General features: G+C 63.5%; 1 protein-coding gene across 1 annotated transcript in view; it reads left to right on the forward strand.

Moving 5' to 3' along the window:
- LOC116937897 (chromodomain-helicase-DNA-binding protein 5-like) overlaps positions 1-17,075 on the forward strand; it is a 130,440-nt gene that overhangs the window by 25,085 nt on the left and 88,280 nt on the right. Inside the window, exons 8-9 of the mRNA XM_076056456.1 lie at positions 5,164-5,355; positions 6,644-6,844. Of these exons, the coding sequence (XP_075912571.1) occupies positions 5,164-5,355; positions 6,644-6,844 (393 nt within the window). The remainder of the gene's footprint in view (positions 1-5,163; positions 5,356-6,643; positions 6,845-17,075) is intronic.

Raw genomic sequence — 17,075 nt, forward strand, 5'->3', positions numbered from 1 at the left:
CACCCACCCACAGTACCCACCCACAGCACCCACCCACCCACAGCACCCACCCACAGTACCCACCCACCCACAGCACCCACCCACCCACAGTACCCACCCACAGTACCCACCCACCCACAGTACCCACCCACAGCACCCACCCACAGTACCCACCCACAGTACCCACCCACAGTACCCACCCACAGTACCCACCCACCCACAGTACCCACCCACAGTACCCACCCACAGCACCCACCCACAGTACCCACCACACACCACCCACAGTACCCACCCACCCACAGTACCCACCCACAGTACCCACCCACAGTACCCCCCCACCCACCCACAGTACCCACCCACCCACAGTACCCACCCACAGTACCCACCCACCCACCCACAGTACCCACCCACAGCACCCACCCACCCACAGTACCCACCCACAGTACCCACCCACCCACAGTACCCACCCACAGTACCCACCCACAGCACCCACCCCCTGTCACCCACCCACAGTACCCACCCACCCACCCCCTGTCACCCACAGTACCCACCCACCCACAGCACCCACCCACAGCACCCACCCACCCACAGTACCTACCCACAGTACCCACCCACAGCACCCACCCACCCACAGTACCCACCCACAGCACCCACCCACCCACAGTACCCACCCACAGTACCCACCCCCTGTCACCCACCCACCCACCCACAGTACCCACCCACAGCACCCACCCCCTGTCACCCACCCACCCACCCACAGTACCCACAGCACCCACCCCCTGTCACCCACCGACTCTCCCCGCGTAGCCCACGGTAAAGTACGACGAGCAACCGCTCTGGGTGACGTCTACAGTACCCACCCACAGTACCCACCCACAGTACCCACCCACAGCACCCACCCACAGTACCCACCCACAGTACCCACCCACAGTACCCACCCACCCACAGCACCCACCCACAGTACCCACCCACCCACAGTACCCACCCACAGCACCCACCCACAGTACCCACCCACCCACAGCACCCACCCACCCACAGTACCCACCCACAGTACCCACCCACCCACAGTACCCACCCACAGCACCCACCCACAGTACCCACCCACCCACAGTACCCACCCACAGCACCCACCCACAGTACCCACCCACAGTACCCACCCACAGTACCCACCCACCCACAGCACCCACCCACAGTACCCACCCACCCACAGTACCCACCCACAGCACCCACCCACAGTACCCACCCACCCACAGCACCCACCCACCCACAGTACCCACCCACAGTACCCACCCACCCACAGTACCCACCCACAGCACCCACCCACAGTACCCACCCACAGTACCCACCCACAGTACCCACCCACAGTACCCACCCACCCACAGTACCCACCCACAGCACCCACCCACAGTACCCACCCACAGCACCCACCCACAGTACCCACCCACCCACAGTACCCACCCACAGTACCCACCCACAGTACCCACCCACCCACCCACAGTACCCACCCACCCACAGTACCCACCCACAGTACCCACCCACCCACCCACAGTACCCACCCACAGCACCCACCCACCCACAGTACCCACCCACAGTACCCACCCACCCACAGTACCCACCCACAGTACCCACCCACAGCACCCACCCCCTGTCACCCACCCACAGTACCCACCCACCCACCCCCTGTCACCCACAGTACCCACCCACCCACAGCACCCACCCACAGCACCCACCCACCCACAGTACCTACCCACAGTACCCACCCACAGCACCCACCCACCCACAGTACCCACCCACAGCACCCACCCACCCACAGTACCCACCCACAGTACCCACCCACCCACAGTACCCACCCACAGTACCCACCCACAGCACCCACCCCCTGTCACCCACCCACAGTACCCACCCACCCACCCCCTGTCACCCACAGTACCCACCCACCCACAGCACCCACCCACAGCACCCACCCACCCACAGTACCCACCCACAGCACCCACCCCCTGTCACCCACCCACCCACAGTACCCACCCACAGCACCCACCCACCCACCCACAGTACCCACCCACAGCACCCACCCCCTGTCACCCACCCACCCACCCACAGTACCCACCCACAGCACCCACCCCCTGTCACCCACCCACCCACAGTACCCACCCACAGCACCCACCCACCCACCCACAGTACCCACCCACAGCACCCACCCCCTGTCACCCACCCACCCACAGTACCCACCCACAGCACCCACCCACCCACCCACAGTACCCACCCACAGCACCCACCCCCTGTCACCCACCCACCCACCCACAGTACCCACCCACAGCACCCACCCCCTGTCACCCACCCACCCACAGTACCCACCCACAGCACCCACCCACCCACCCACAGTACCCACCCACAGCACCCACCCCCTGTCACCCACCCACCCACCCACAGTACCCACCCACAGCACCCACCCCCTGTCACCCACCGACTCTCCCCGCGTAGCCCACGGTAAAGTACGACGAGCAACCGCTCTGGGTGACGTCTACAGTACCCACCCACAGTACCCACCCACAGTACCCACCCACAGCACCCACCCACAGTACCCACCCACAGTACCCACCCACAGTACCCACCCACCCACAGCACCCACCCACAGTACCCACCCACCCACAGTACCCACCCACAGCACCCACCCACAGCACCCACCCACAGTACCCACCCACCCACCCACAGTACCCACCCACAGCACCCACCCACCCACAGTACCCACCCACAGTACCCACCCACAGTACCCACCCACAGCACCCACCCACAGTACCCACCCACAGTACCCACCCACCCACAGTACCCACCCACAGCACCCACCCACAGTACCCACCCACAGCACCCACCCACAGTACCCACCCACCCACAGTACCCACCCACAGTACCCACCCACAGTACCCACCCACCCACCCACAGTACCCACCCACCCACAGTACCCACCCACAGTACCCACCCACCCACCCACAGTACCCACCCACAGCACCCACCCACCCACAGTACCCACCCACAGTACCCACCCACCCACAGTACCCACCCACAGTACCCACCCACAGCACCCACCCCCTGTCACCCACCCACAGTACCCACCCACCCACCCCCTGTCACCCACAGTACCCACCCACCCACAGCACCCACCCACAGCACCCACCCACCCACAGTACCTACCCACAGTACCCACCCACAGCACCCACCCACCCACAGTACCCACCCACAGCACCCACCCACCCACAGTACCCACCCACAGTACCCACCCACCCACAGTACCCACCCACAGTACCCACCCACAGCACCCACCCCCTGTCACCCACCCACAGTACCCACCCACCCACCCCCTGTCACCCACAGTACCCACCCACCCACAGCACCCACCCACAGCACCCACCCACCCACAGTACCCACCCACAGCACCCACCCCCTGTCACCCACCCACCCACAGTACCCACCCACAGCACCCACCCACCCACCCACAGTACCCACCCACAGCACCCACCCCCTGTCACCCACCCACCCACCCACAGTACCCACCCACAGCACCCACCCCCTGTCACCCACCCACCCACAGTACCCACCCACAGCACCCACCCACCCACCCACAGTACCCACCCACAGCACCCACCCCCTGTCACCCACCCACCCACAGTACCCACCCACAGCACCCACCCACCCACCCACAGTACCCACCCACAGCACCCACCCCCTGTCACCCACCCACCCACCCACAGTACCCACCCACAGCACCCACCCCCTGTCACCCACCCACCCACAGTACCCACCCACAGCACCCACCCACCCACCCACAGTACCCACCCACAGCACCCACCCCCTGTCACCCACCCACCCACCCACAGTACCCACCCACAGCACCCACCCCCTGTCACCCACCGACTCTCCCCGCGTAGCCCACGGTAAAGTACGACGAGCAACCGCTCTGGGTGACGTCTACAGTACCCACCCACAGTACCCACCCACAGTACCCACCCACAGCACCCACCCACAGTACCCACCCACAGTACCCACCCACAGTACCCACCCACCCACAGCACCCACCCACAGTACCCACCCACCCACAGTACCCACCCACAGCACCCACCCACAGCACCCACCCACAGTACCCACCCACCCACCCACAGTACCCACCCACAGCACCCACCCACCCACAGTACCCACCCACAGTACCCACCCACAGTACCCACCCACAGCACCCACCCACAGTACCCACCCACCCACCCACAGTACCCACCCACAGTACCCACCCACAGTACCCACCCACAGTACCCACCCACCCACAGCACCCACCCACAGCACCCACAGTACCCACCCACCCACCCCCTGTCACCCACCGACTCTCCCCGCGTAGCCCACGGTAAAGTACGACGAGCAGCCCCTCTAGGTGACGTCTACAGTACCCACCCACAGTACCCACCCACAGCACCCACCCACAGCACCCACCCACAGTACCCACCCACAGCACCCACCCACCCACAGCACCCACCCACAGTACCCACCCACCCACAGTACCCACCCACAGCACCCACCCACAGTACCCACCCACCCACCCACCCACCCACAGTACCCACCCACAGTACCCACCCACCCACCCACAGCACCCACCCACCCACCCCCTGTCACCCACCGACTCTCCCCGCGTAGCCCACGGTAAAGTACGACGAGCAGCCCCTCTAGGTGACGTCTACAGTACCCACCCACCCACCCACAGTACCCACCCACAGCACCCACCCACCCACAGCACCCACCCACCCACAGTACCCACCCACCCACCCCCTGTCACCCACCGACTCTCCCCGCGTAGCCCACGGTAAAGTACGACGAGCAGCCCCTCTGGGTGACGTCTACAGTACCCACCCACAGTACCCACCCACCTCACAGTACCCACCCACAGTACCCACCCACCCACAGTACCCATCCACAGCACCCACAGTACCCACCCACAGTACCCACCCCCTGTCACCCACCGACTCTCCCCGCGTAGCCCACGGTAAAGTACGACGAGCAGCCCCTCTAGGTGACGTCTACAGTACCCACCCACCCACAGTACCCACCCACCCACAGTACCCACCCACAGCACCCACAGTACCCACCCACCCACAGCTCCCACCCACAGCACCCACCCCCTGTCACCCACCGACTCTCCCCGCGTAGCCCACGGTAAAGTACGACGAGCAACCGCTCTGGGTGACGTCTACCGGCGGATTGCTACACCCCTACCAGCTGGAGGGCCTCAACTGGCTGAGATTCTCCTGGGCGCAGGGCACGGACACCATCCTGGCCGACGAGATGGGATTGGGCAAAACGGTGCAGACTATCGTGTTCCTGTACTCACTCTACAAGGAGGTGGGTGGCCGGGTGGGTGGGTGGGTTGGTGGGTGGGTGGGTGGGTTGGTGGGTGGGTGAGTGGGTGAGTGGGTGAGTGGGTGGGTTGGTGAGTGGGTGGGTAGGTTGGTGGGTGGGTGGGTGAGTGGGTGGGTAGGTGGGTGGGTAGGTGAGTGGGTGGTTATGTGGGTAGGTGGGTGGGTGGGTAGGTGAGTGGGTGGGTGAGTGGGTGGGTGAGTGGGTGAGTGAGTGGGTAGGTGGGTAGGTTGGTGAGTGGGTGGGTGGGTGAGTGGGTGGGTAGGTGAGTGGATGGGTGGGTAGGTTGGTGAGTGAGTGGGTGTGTGAGTGGGTGGGTGGGTAGGTGAGTGGGTGGGTAGGTTGGTGAGTGGGTGGGTGGGTGAGTGGGTGGGTGAGTGGGTGGGTATGTGGTTGGGTGGGTGAGTGGGTGGGTGAGTGGGTGAGTGGGTGGGTAGGTGGGTGGCTGGGTGGGTGAGTGGGTGAGTGGGTAGGTGAGTGGGTGGGTGAGTGGTTGGGTGAGTGGGTGGGTAGGTGGGTGGGTGGGTAGGTGAGTGGGTGGGTGGGTGTGTAGGTGAGTGGGTGGGTGAGTGGGTAGGTGGGTGGGTGGGTGGGTAGGTAGGTGAGTGGGTGGGTAGGTGGGTAGGTGAGTGGGTGGGTGAGTGGTTGGGTGAGTGGGTAGGTGAGTGGGTGGGTAGGTGAGTGGGTGGGTAGGTGAGTGGGTGGGTAGGTGAGTGGGTGAGTGGATGGGTAGGTGAGTGGGTGGCTGGGTGGGTACGTGAGTGGGTGGGTGAGTGAGTGGGTGGGTGAGTGGGTGGGTGGTGATGGTGGTATTTGTGGCGGATACCATGGTTGTTGTGGTTGTTGTGGTGGTTGTGTTGATGGTTGTTGTGGAGGTGGTGGTGGTTGTTGTGGTTGTTGTGGTGGTTGTGGTGATGGTGGTTGTTGTGGTGATGGTGGTTGTTGTGGTGGTTGTGGTGATGGTTGTTGTTGTGGTGATGGTGGTTGTTGTGGTTGTTGTTGTGGTTGTGGTGATGGTTGTTGTTGTTGTTGTTGTTGTGATGGTTGTGATGGTGATTGTTGTTGTGATGGTTGTGATGGTGGTTGTTGTGGTGGTTGTGATAGTGGTTGTGGTGGTGATGGTGGTTGTTGTTGTGGTGGTTGTGGTGATGGTGGTTATTGTGATGGTTGTTGTTGTGATGGTTGTTGTTGTTGTTGTGATGGTTGTGATGGTGGTTGTTGTGATGATGGTGGTTGTTGTTTGTTGTGGTTGCTGTGACCGTGCCCCCCCCAGGGCCACTCCAAGGGGCCCTTCCTCGTCAGCGCCCCCCTCTCCACCATCATCAACTGGGAGCGTGAGTTTGAGGCCTGGGCCCCAGGCTTCTATGTCGTCACTTACACGGGCGACCGCCACAGCCGCGGGGTCGTGCGGCAACATGACTTCTCCTTCGACGGCGGTGTCGGACGCGCCGGCAAGAAGCCCTTCCGCATCAAGGTGGCTCGCTCGCTCGCTCGGTGGCTCACTCAGTGACTCGCTCGCTCGCTCGGTGGCTCGGTGGCTCAGCGACTCGCTCGGTGGCTCGCTCAGTGACTCGCTCAGTGACTCGCTCGCTCGCTCGGTGGCTCAGCGACTCGCTCGGTGGTTCGCTCAGTGACTTGCTCGCTCGCTCGGTGGCTCAGCGACTCGCTCGGTGGTTCGCTCAGTGACTCGCTCGCTCGCTCGGTGGCTCAGCGACTCGCTCGGTGGCTCGCTCAGTGACTCGCTCAGTGACTCGCTCGCTCGCTCGGTGGCTCGCTCAGTGACTCGCTCGCTCGCTCGGTGGCTCAGCGACTCGCTCGGTGGCTCGCTCAGTGACTCGCTCGGTCGCTCGGTGGCTCGCTCAGTGACTCGCTCGCTCGCTCGGTGGCTCAGCGACTCGCTCGGTGGCTCGCTCAGTGACTCGCTCGGTCGCTCGGTGGCTCGCTCAGTGACTCGCTCGCTCGCTCGGTGGCTCAGCGACTCGCTCGGTGGCTCGCTCAGTGACTCGCTCGGTCGCTCGGTGGCTCGCTCAGTGACTCGCTCGCTCGCTCGGTGGGCGACTCGCTCGGTCGCTCGCTCGGTGGGCGACTCGCTCAGTCGCTCGGTGGCTCAGTGGCTCGCTCAGTCGCTCGCTCGGTGGGCGACTCGCTCGGTCGCTCGTTGGATCGGTGGCTCGGTCGGTCTCTCGGTGGCTCAGTCGGTCAGTGGCTCGCTGGCTCGCTCGGTGGTTTGCTCGCTCGCTCGCTCGGTGGCTCGGAGGCTCGGTGGGCGACTCGCTCGGTCGCTCGCTCGCTCAGTCGCTCGGTGGTCGACTCGCTCGCTCGCTCGATCGCTCGGTCACTCGTTGGATCGGTGGCTCGGTCGCTTGGTGGTTCGTTTGGTCTCTTGGTTGGTGGCTCGGTAGTTCGGTGGCTCGGTCGGTGGCTCAGTGGCTCGGTGGGTCGCTTGGTGGGTTGGTTGGTCACTCAGTGGCTCGGTGGCTCGGTGGCTCAGTCAGTCAGTGGCTCAGTCGGTCTCTCGGTGGCTCAGTCGGTCAGTGGCTCGCTGACTCAGGCGGTCCGTCTCTCGGTGGCTCAGTCGGTCCCTCGCTGGCTCAGGCGGTCAGTCTCTCGGTGGCTCAGTGGCTCGGTCAGCCAGTGGCTTGCTGGCTCAGTCGGTCTCTCGGTGGCTCAGTCGGTCAGTGGCTCGGTGGCTTAGTCGGTCAGTGGCTCGGTGGCTCGGTCAGTCAGTGGCTCGGTGGCTCGGTCAGTCAGTGGCTCGGTGGCTCGGTCAGTCAGTGGCTCGGTGGCTTAGTCGGTCAGTGGCTCGGTGGCTCGGTCAGTCAGTGGCTCGGTGGCTCAGTCAGTCAGTGGCTCGGTGGCTTAGTCGGTCAGTGGCTCGGTGGCTTAGTCGGTCAGTGGCTCGGTGGCTTAGTCGGTCAGTGGCTCGGTGGCTTAGTCGGTCAGTGGCTCGGTGGCTTAGTCGGTCAGTGGCTCGGTGGCTTAGTCGGTCAGTGGCTCGGTGGCTTAGTCGGTCAGTGGCTCGGTGGCTCGGTCAGTCAGTGGCTCGGTGGCTCGGTCAGTCAGTGGCTCGGTGGCTTAGTCGGTCAGTGGCTCGGTGGCTTAGTCGGTCAGTGGCTCGGTGGCTCGGTCAGTCAGTGGCTCGGTGGCTCGGTCAGTCAGTGGCTCGGTGGCTTAGTCGGTCAGTGGCTCGGTGGCTCGGTCAGTGGCTCGGTGGCTCGGTCAGTCAGTGGCTTGGTGGCTCGGTCGGTCAGTGGCTTGGTCGGTCTCTCGCTGGCTCAGTCAGTCAGTGGCTCGGTGGCTCAGTCAGTCTGCCCACAGAAGGCCACACCCCCTGACGCGTCGTGGCCAATCCGCTGCTGGATGGAGGGCCCCCTCCCACCCCCCCCCCCCTCCCCACCCCTCCCCCCCAGGGCGGCCCCCCACGCCATTCACCGTCTCGCGAGCACAGCAAATATTGTGGTGGTCACCGGTCCACTCACACTGCAGGCTGACTCACCTGTCATCACCTCCCGTGGTCACCGGTCCACTCACACTGCAGGCTGACTCCCCCTGTCATCACCTCTTGTGGCCACCAGTCCACTCACACTGCAGGCTGACTCCCCCTGTCATCACCTCCCGTGGCCACCAGTCCACTCACACTGCAGGCTGACTCCCCCTGTCATCACCTCCCGTGGTCACCGGTCCACTCACACTGCAGGCTGACTCCCCCTGTCATCACCTCCCGTGGTCACCGGTCCACTCACACTGCAGGCTGACTCCCCCTGTCATCACCTCCCGTGGTCACCGGTCCACTCACACTGGAGGCTGACTCCCCCTGTCATCACCTCCCGTGGTCACCAGTCCACTCACACTGCAGGCTGACTCCCCCTGTCATCACCTCCCGTGGTCACCGGTCCACTCACACTGCAGGCTGACTCCCCTGTCATCACCTCCCGTGGTCACCAGTCCACTCACACTGCAGGCTGACTCCCCCTGTCATCACCTCCCGTGGTCACCGGTCCACTCACACTGCAGGCTGACTCCCCCTGTCATCACCTCCCGTGGTCACCGGTCCACTCACACTGCAGGCTGACTCCCCTGTCATCACCTCCCGTGGCCACCAGACCACTCACACTGCAGGCTGACTCCCCCTGTCATCACCTCCCGTGGCCACCAGTCCACTCACACTGCAGGCTGACTCCCCTGTCATTATCTCCCGTGGCCACCAGTCCAATCACACTACCGGCTGACTCCTCTGTCATCACCTCCCGTGGTCACCGGTCCACTCACACTGCAGGCTGATGCCACCAGTCCACTCACACCGCAGGCTGACTCCCCCTGTCATCACCTCCCGTGGCCACCAGTCCACTCACACTGCAGGCTGACTCCCCTGTCATTATCTCCCGTGGCCACCAGTCCAATCACACTACCGGCTGACTCCTCTGTCATCACCTCCCGTGGTCACCGGTCCACTCACACTGCAGGCTGAGGCCACCAGTCCACTCACACCGCAGGCTGACTCCCCCTGTCATCACCTCCCGTGGCCACCAGTCCACTCACACTGCAGGCTGACTCCCCTGTCATTATCTCCCGTGGCCACCAGTCCAATCACACTACCGGCTGACTCCTCTGTCATCACCTCCCGTGGTCACCGGTCCACTCACACTGCAGGCTGAGGCCACCAGTCCACTCACACTGCAGGCTGACTCCCCCTGTCATCACCTCCCGTGGCCACCAGTCCACTCACACTGCAGGCTGACTCCCCCTGTCATCACCTCCCGTGGCCACCAGTCCACTCACACTGCAGGCTGACTCCCCTGTCATTATCTCCCGTGGCCACCAGTCCAATCACACTACCGGCTGACTCCTCTGTCATCACCTCCCGTGGTCACCGGTCCACTCACACTGCAGGCTGAGGCCACCAGTCCACTCACACCGCAGGCTGACTCCCCCTGTCATCACCTCCCGTGGCCACCAGTCCACTCACACTGCAGGCTGACTCCCCCTGTCATTACCTCCCGTGGTCACCGGTCCACTCACACTGCAGGCTGACTCCCCCTGTCATCACCTCCCGTGGTCACCAGTCCACTCACACTGCAGGCTGACTCCCCCTGTCATCACCTCCCGTGGCCACCAGTCCACTCACACCGCAGGCTGACTCCCCCTGTCATCACCTCCCGTGGCCACCAGTCCACTCACACTGCAGGCTGACTCCCCTGTCATCACCTCCCGTGGCCACCAGTCCACTCACACTGCAGGCTGACTCCCCTGTCATCACCTCCCGTGGCCACCAGTCCACTCACACCGCAGGCTGACTCCCCCTGTCATCACCTCCCGTGGCCACCAGTCCACTCACACTGCAGGCTGACTCCCCCTGTCATCACCTCCCGTGGTCACCGGTCCACTCACACTGCAGGCTGACTCCCCCTGTCATCACCTCCCGTGGTCACCAGTCCACTCACACTGCAGGCTGACTCACCTGTCATTACCTCCCGTGGTCACCAGTCCACTCACACTGCAGGCTGACTCTCCTGTCATCACCTCCCGTGGTCACCAGTCCACTCACACTGCAGGCTGACTCCCCTGTCATCACCTCCCGTGGCCACCAGTCCACTCACACTGCAGGCTGACTCCCCCTGTCATCACCTCCCGTGGCCACCAGTCCACTCACACTCACAGCTGACTTCCCCTGTCATCACCTCCCGTGGCCACCAGTCTACTCACACAGCAGACTGACTCCCCCTGTCATCACCTCCCGTGGTCACCAGTCCACTCACACTGCAGGCTCACTCCCCTGTCACTACCTCCCGTGGTCACCAGTCCACTCACACTGCAGGCTGACTCCCTTGTCATCACCTCCCGTGGTCACCAGTCCACTCACACTGCAGGCTGACTCCTCTGTCATCACCTCCCGTGGTCACCAGTCCACTCACACTGCAGACTGACTCCCACTGTCATCACCTCCCGTGGCCACCAGTTCACTCACACTCACAGCTGACTCCCCCTGTCACTACCTCCCGTGGTCACCAGTCCACTCACACTGTAGGCTGACTCCTCTGTCACTACCTCACGTGGCCACCGGTCCACTCACACTGCAGGCTGATTCACCCTGTCACTACCTCCCGTGGCCACCGGTCCACTCACACTGCAGGCTGACTCCCCCTGTCATCACCTCCCGTGGTCACCAGTCCACTCACACTGCAGGCTGACCCCCCTGTCACTACCTCCCGTGGCCACCGGTCCACTCACACTGCAGGCTGATTCACCCTGTCACTACCTCCCGTGGCCACCAGTCTACTCACACCGTAGGCTGACTCCCCTGTCACTACGTCACGTGGTCACCAGTCCACTCACACTGCAGCCTAACTCCCCTGTCATTACCTCCCGTGGCCACTAGTCCACTCACACTGCAGGCTGACTCCCCTGTCATCACCTCCCATGGCCACCAGTCCACTCACACAGCAGGCTGACTCACCTGTCATTACCTCCCGTGGTCACCAGTCCACTCACACTGCCGGCTGACTCCCCCTGTCATTACCTCCCGTGGCCACCAGTCCACTCACACTGCAGGCTGACCCCCCTGTCATCACCTCCCGTGGTCACCAGTCCACTCACACTGCAGGCTGACTCGCCTGCCATCACCTCCAGAGGCCACCAGTCCACTCACACTGCAGGCTGACTCACCCTGTCATCACCTCCCGTGGTCACCAGTCCACTCACACTGCAGGCTGACTCCTGCTGTCATCACCTCCCGTGGTCACCAGTCCACTCACACTGCAGGCTGACTCACCTGTCACTACCTCCCGTGGTCGCCAGTCCACTCACACTGCAGGCTGACTCCCCCTGTCACTACCTCCAGTGGTCACCAGTCCACTCACACTGCCGGCTGACTCCCCCTGTCACTACCTCCAGTGGTCACCATTCCACTCACACGGCAGGCTGACTCCCCTGTCATCACCTCCCGTGGCCACCAGTCCACTCACACTCACAGCTGACTCCCCCTGTCACCAATTCCCGTGGCCACCAGTCCACTCACACTGCAGGCTGACTCCCCCTGTCACTACCTCCCGTGGCCACCAGTCCACTCACACTGCAGGCTGACTCACCTGTCATCACCTCCCGTGGTCACCAATCCACTCACACTGCAGGCTGACTCCCCCTGTCACTACCTCACGTGGCCACCAGTCCACTCACACTGCAGGCTGACTCACCTGTCATCACCTCCCGTGGTCACCAATCCACTCACATTGCAGGCTGACTCCCCCTGTCACTACCTCACGTGGCCACCAGTCCACTCACACTGCAGGCTGACTCCCCTGTCATCACCTCCCGTGGTCACCAGTCCACTCACACTGCAGGCTGACTCGCCTGTCATCACCTCCCGTGGTCACCAGTCCACTCACACTGCAGGCTGAGGCCACCAGTCCACTCACACTGCAGGCTGACTCCCCCTGTCATCACCTCCCGTGGTCACCAGTCCACTCACACTGCAGGCTGACTCCCCTGTCATCACCTCCCGTGGTCACCAGTCTACTCACACCGCAGGCTGACTCCCCCTGTCATCACCTCCCGTGGTCACCGGTCCACTCACACTGCAGGCTGACTCCCCTGTCATCACCTCCCGTGGCCACCAGTCCACTCACACTGCAGGCTGACTCCCCTGTCATCATCTCCCGTGGTCACCAGTCTACTCACACCGCAGGCTGACTCCCCCTGTCATCACCTCCCGTGGTCACCAGTCTACTCACACCGCAGGCTGACTCCCCCTGTCATCACCTCCCGTGGTCACCGGTCCACTCACACTGCAGGCTGACTCCCCTGTCATCACCTCCCGTGGCCACCAGTCCACTCACACTGCAGGCTGACTCCCCTGTCATCACCTCCCGTGGTCACCAGTCTACTCACACCGCAGGCTGACTCCCCCTGTCATCACCTCCCGTGGTCACCAGTCCACTCACACGGCAGGCTGAGGCCACCAGTCCACTCACACTGCAGGCTGACTCCCCCTGTCATCACCTCCCGTGGCCACCGGTCCACTCACACTGCAGGCTGAGGCCACCAGTCCACTCACACCGCAGGCTGACTCCCCCTGTCATTACCTCCCGTGGTCACCAGTCCACTCACACTGTAGGCTGACTCCTCTGTCACTACCTCACGTGGTCACCGGTCCACTCACACTGCAGGCTGACCCCCCTGTCACTACCTCCCGTGGCCACCAGTCCACTCACACTGCAGGCTGACTCCCCCTGTCATCACCTCCCGTGGCCACCAGTCCACTCACACTGCAGGCTGACTCCCCCTGTCATCACCTCCCGTGGCCACCAGTCCACTCACACTGCAGGCTGACCCCCCTGTCACTACCTCCCGTGGCCACCAGTCCACTCACACTGCAGGCTGACTCCCCCTGTCATCACCTCCCGTGGCCACCAGTCCACTCACACTGCAGGCTGACCCCCCTGTCACTACCTCCCGTGGTCACCGGTCCACTCACACTGCAGGCTGACTCCCCCTGTCATCACCTCCCGTGGTCACCAGTCCACTCACACTGCAGGCTGACTCCCCCTGTCATCACCCCCCGTGGCCACCAGTCCACTCACACTGCCGGCTGACTCCCCCTGTCACTACCTCCCGTGGCCACCAGTCCACTCACACTGCAGGCTGACTCACCTGTCATCAGTTCCCGTGGCCACCAGTCCACTCACACTGTAGGCTGACTCCTCTGTCACTACCTCACGTGGCCACCGGTCCACTCACACTGCAGGCTGATTCACCCTGTCACTACCTCCCGTGGCCACCGGTCCACTCACACTGCAGGCTGACTCCCCCTGTCATCACCTCCCGTGGTCACCAGTCCACTCACACTGCAGGCTGACCCCCCTGTCACTACCTCCCGTGGCCACCGGTCCACTCACACTGCAGGCTGATTCACCCTGTCACTACCTCCCGTGGCCACCAGTCTACTCACACCGTAGGCTGACTCCCCTGTCACTACGTCACGTGGTCACCAGTCCACTCACACTGCAGCCTGACTCCCCTGTCATTACCTCCCGTGGCCACTAGTCCACTCACACTGCAGGCTGACTCCCCTGTCATCACCTCCCATGGCCACCAGTCCACTCACACAGCAGGCTGACTCACCTGTCATTACCTCCCGTGGTCACCAGTCCACTCACACTGCCGGCTGACTCCCCCTGTCATTACCTCCCGTGGCCACCAGTCCACTCACACTGCAGGCTGACCCCCCTGTCATCACCTCCCGTGGTCACCAGTCCACTCACACTGCAGGCTGACTCGCCTGCCATCACCTCCAGAGGCCACCAGTCCACTCACACTGCAGGCTGACTCACCCTGTCATCATCTCCCGTGGTCACCAGTCCACTCACACTGCAGGCTGACTCCTGCTGTCATCACCTCCCGTGGTCACCAGTCCACTCACACTGCAGGCTGACTCACCTGTCACTACCTCCCGTGGTCGCCAGTCCACTCACACTGCAGGCTGACTCCCCCTGTCACTACCTCCAGTGGTCACCAGTCCACTCACACTGCCGGCTGACTCCCCCTGTCACTACCTCCAGTGGTCACCATTCCACTCACACGGCAGGCTGACTCCCCTGTCATCACCTCCCGTGGCCACCAGTCCACTCACACTCACAGCTGACTCCCCCTGTCACCAATTCCCGTGGCCACCAGTCCACTCACACTGCAGGCTGACTCCCCCTGTCACTACCTCCCGTGGCCACCAGTCCACTCACACTGCAGGCTGACTCACCTGTCATCACCTCCCGTGGTCACCAATCCACTCACACTGCAGGCTGACTCCCCCTGTCACTACCTCACGTGGCCACCAGTCCACTCACACTGCAGGCTGACTCACCTGTCATCACCTCCCGTGGTCACCAATCCACTCACATTGCAGGCTGACTCCCCCTGTCACTACCTCACGTGGCCACCAGTCCACTCACACTGCAGGCTGACTCCCCTGTCATCACCTCCCGTGGTCACCAGTCCACTCACACTGCAGGCTGACTCGCCTGTCATCACCTCCCGTGGTCACCAGTCCACTCACACTGCAGGCTGAGGCCACCAGTCCACTCACACTGCAGGCTGACTCCCCCTGTCATCACCTCCCGTGGTCACCAGTCCACTCACACTGCAGGCTGACTCCCCTGTCATCACCTCCCGTGGTCACCAGTCTACTCACACCGCAGGCTGACTCCCCCTGTCATCACCTCCCGTGGTCACCGGTCCACTCACACTGCAGGCTGACTCCCCTGTCATCACCTCCCGTGGCCACCAGTCCACTCACACTGCAGGCTGACTCCCCTGTCATCATCTCCCGTGGTCACCAGTCTACTCACACCGCAGGCTGACTCCCCCTGTCATCACCTCCCGTGGTCACCAGTCTACTCACACCGCAGGCTGACTCCCCCTGTCATCACCTCCCGTGGTCACCGGTCCACTCACACTGCAGGCTGACTCCCCTGTCATCACCTCCCGTGGCCACCAGTCCACTCACACTGCAGGCTGACTCCCCTGTCATCACCTCCCGTGGTCACCAGTCTACTCACACCGCAGGCTGACTCCCCCTGTCATCACCTCCCGTGGTCACCAGTCCACTCACACGGCAGGCTGAGGCCACCAGTCCACTCACACTGCAGGCTGACTCCCCCTGTCATCACCTCCCGTGGCCACCGGTCCACTCACACTGCAGGCTGAGGCCACCAGTCCACTCACACCGCAGGCTGACTCCCCCTGTCATTACCTCCCGTGGTCACCAGTCCACTCACACTGTAGGCTGACTCCTCTGTCACTACCTCACGTGGTCACCGGTCCACTCACACTGCAGGCTGACCCCCCTGTCACTACCTCCCGTGGCCACCAGTCCACTCACACTGCAGGCTGACTCCCCCTGTCATCACCTCCCGTGGCCACCAGTCCACTCACACTGCAGGCTGACTCCCCCTGTCATCACCTCCCGTGGCCACCAGTCCACTCACACTGCAGGCTGACCCCCCTGTCACTACCTCCCGTGGCCACCAGTCCACTCACACTGCAGGCTGACTCCCCCTGTCATCACCTCCCGTGGCCACCAGTCCACTCACCCTGCAGGCTGACCCCCCTGTCACTACCTCCCGTGGTCACCGGTCCACTCACACTGCAGGCTGACTCCCCCTGTCATCACCTCCCGTGGTCACCAGTCCACTCACACTGCAGGCTGACTCCCCCTGTCATCACCCCCCGTGGCCACCAGTCCACTCACACTGCCGGCTGACTCCCCCTGTCACTACCTCCCGTGGCCACCAGTCCACTCACACTGCAGGCTGACTCACCTGTCATCAGTTCCCGTGGCCACCAGTCCACTCACACTGCAGGCTGACTCACCTGTCATCACCTCCCGTGGCCACCAGTCCACTCACACTGCAGGCTGACTCACCTGTCACTACCTCCCATGGTCACCAGTCCACTCACACTGCAGGCTGACTCTCCTGTCATTACCTCCCGTGGCCACCAGTCCACTCACACTGCCGGCTGACTCCTCTGTCATCACCTCCCGTGGTCACCAGTCCACTCACACTGCAGGCTGACTCGCCCTGTCACTACCTCCCGTGGCCACCAGTCCACTCACACCGCAGGCTGACTGCCCCTGTCACTACCTCCCGTGGCCACCGGTCCACTCACACTGCAGGCTGACTCCCCCTGTCATCACCTCCCGTGGCCACCAGTCC

This window comes from Petromyzon marinus, chromosome 75, assembly GCF_048934315.1.
Source record: "Petromyzon marinus isolate PM22_M1 ecotype Great Lakes invasive population chromosome 75, UKy_Petmar_22M1.pri1.0, whole genome shotgun sequence".
NCBI lineage: Eukaryota > Metazoa > Chordata > Hyperoartia > Petromyzontiformes > Petromyzontidae > Petromyzon > Petromyzon marinus.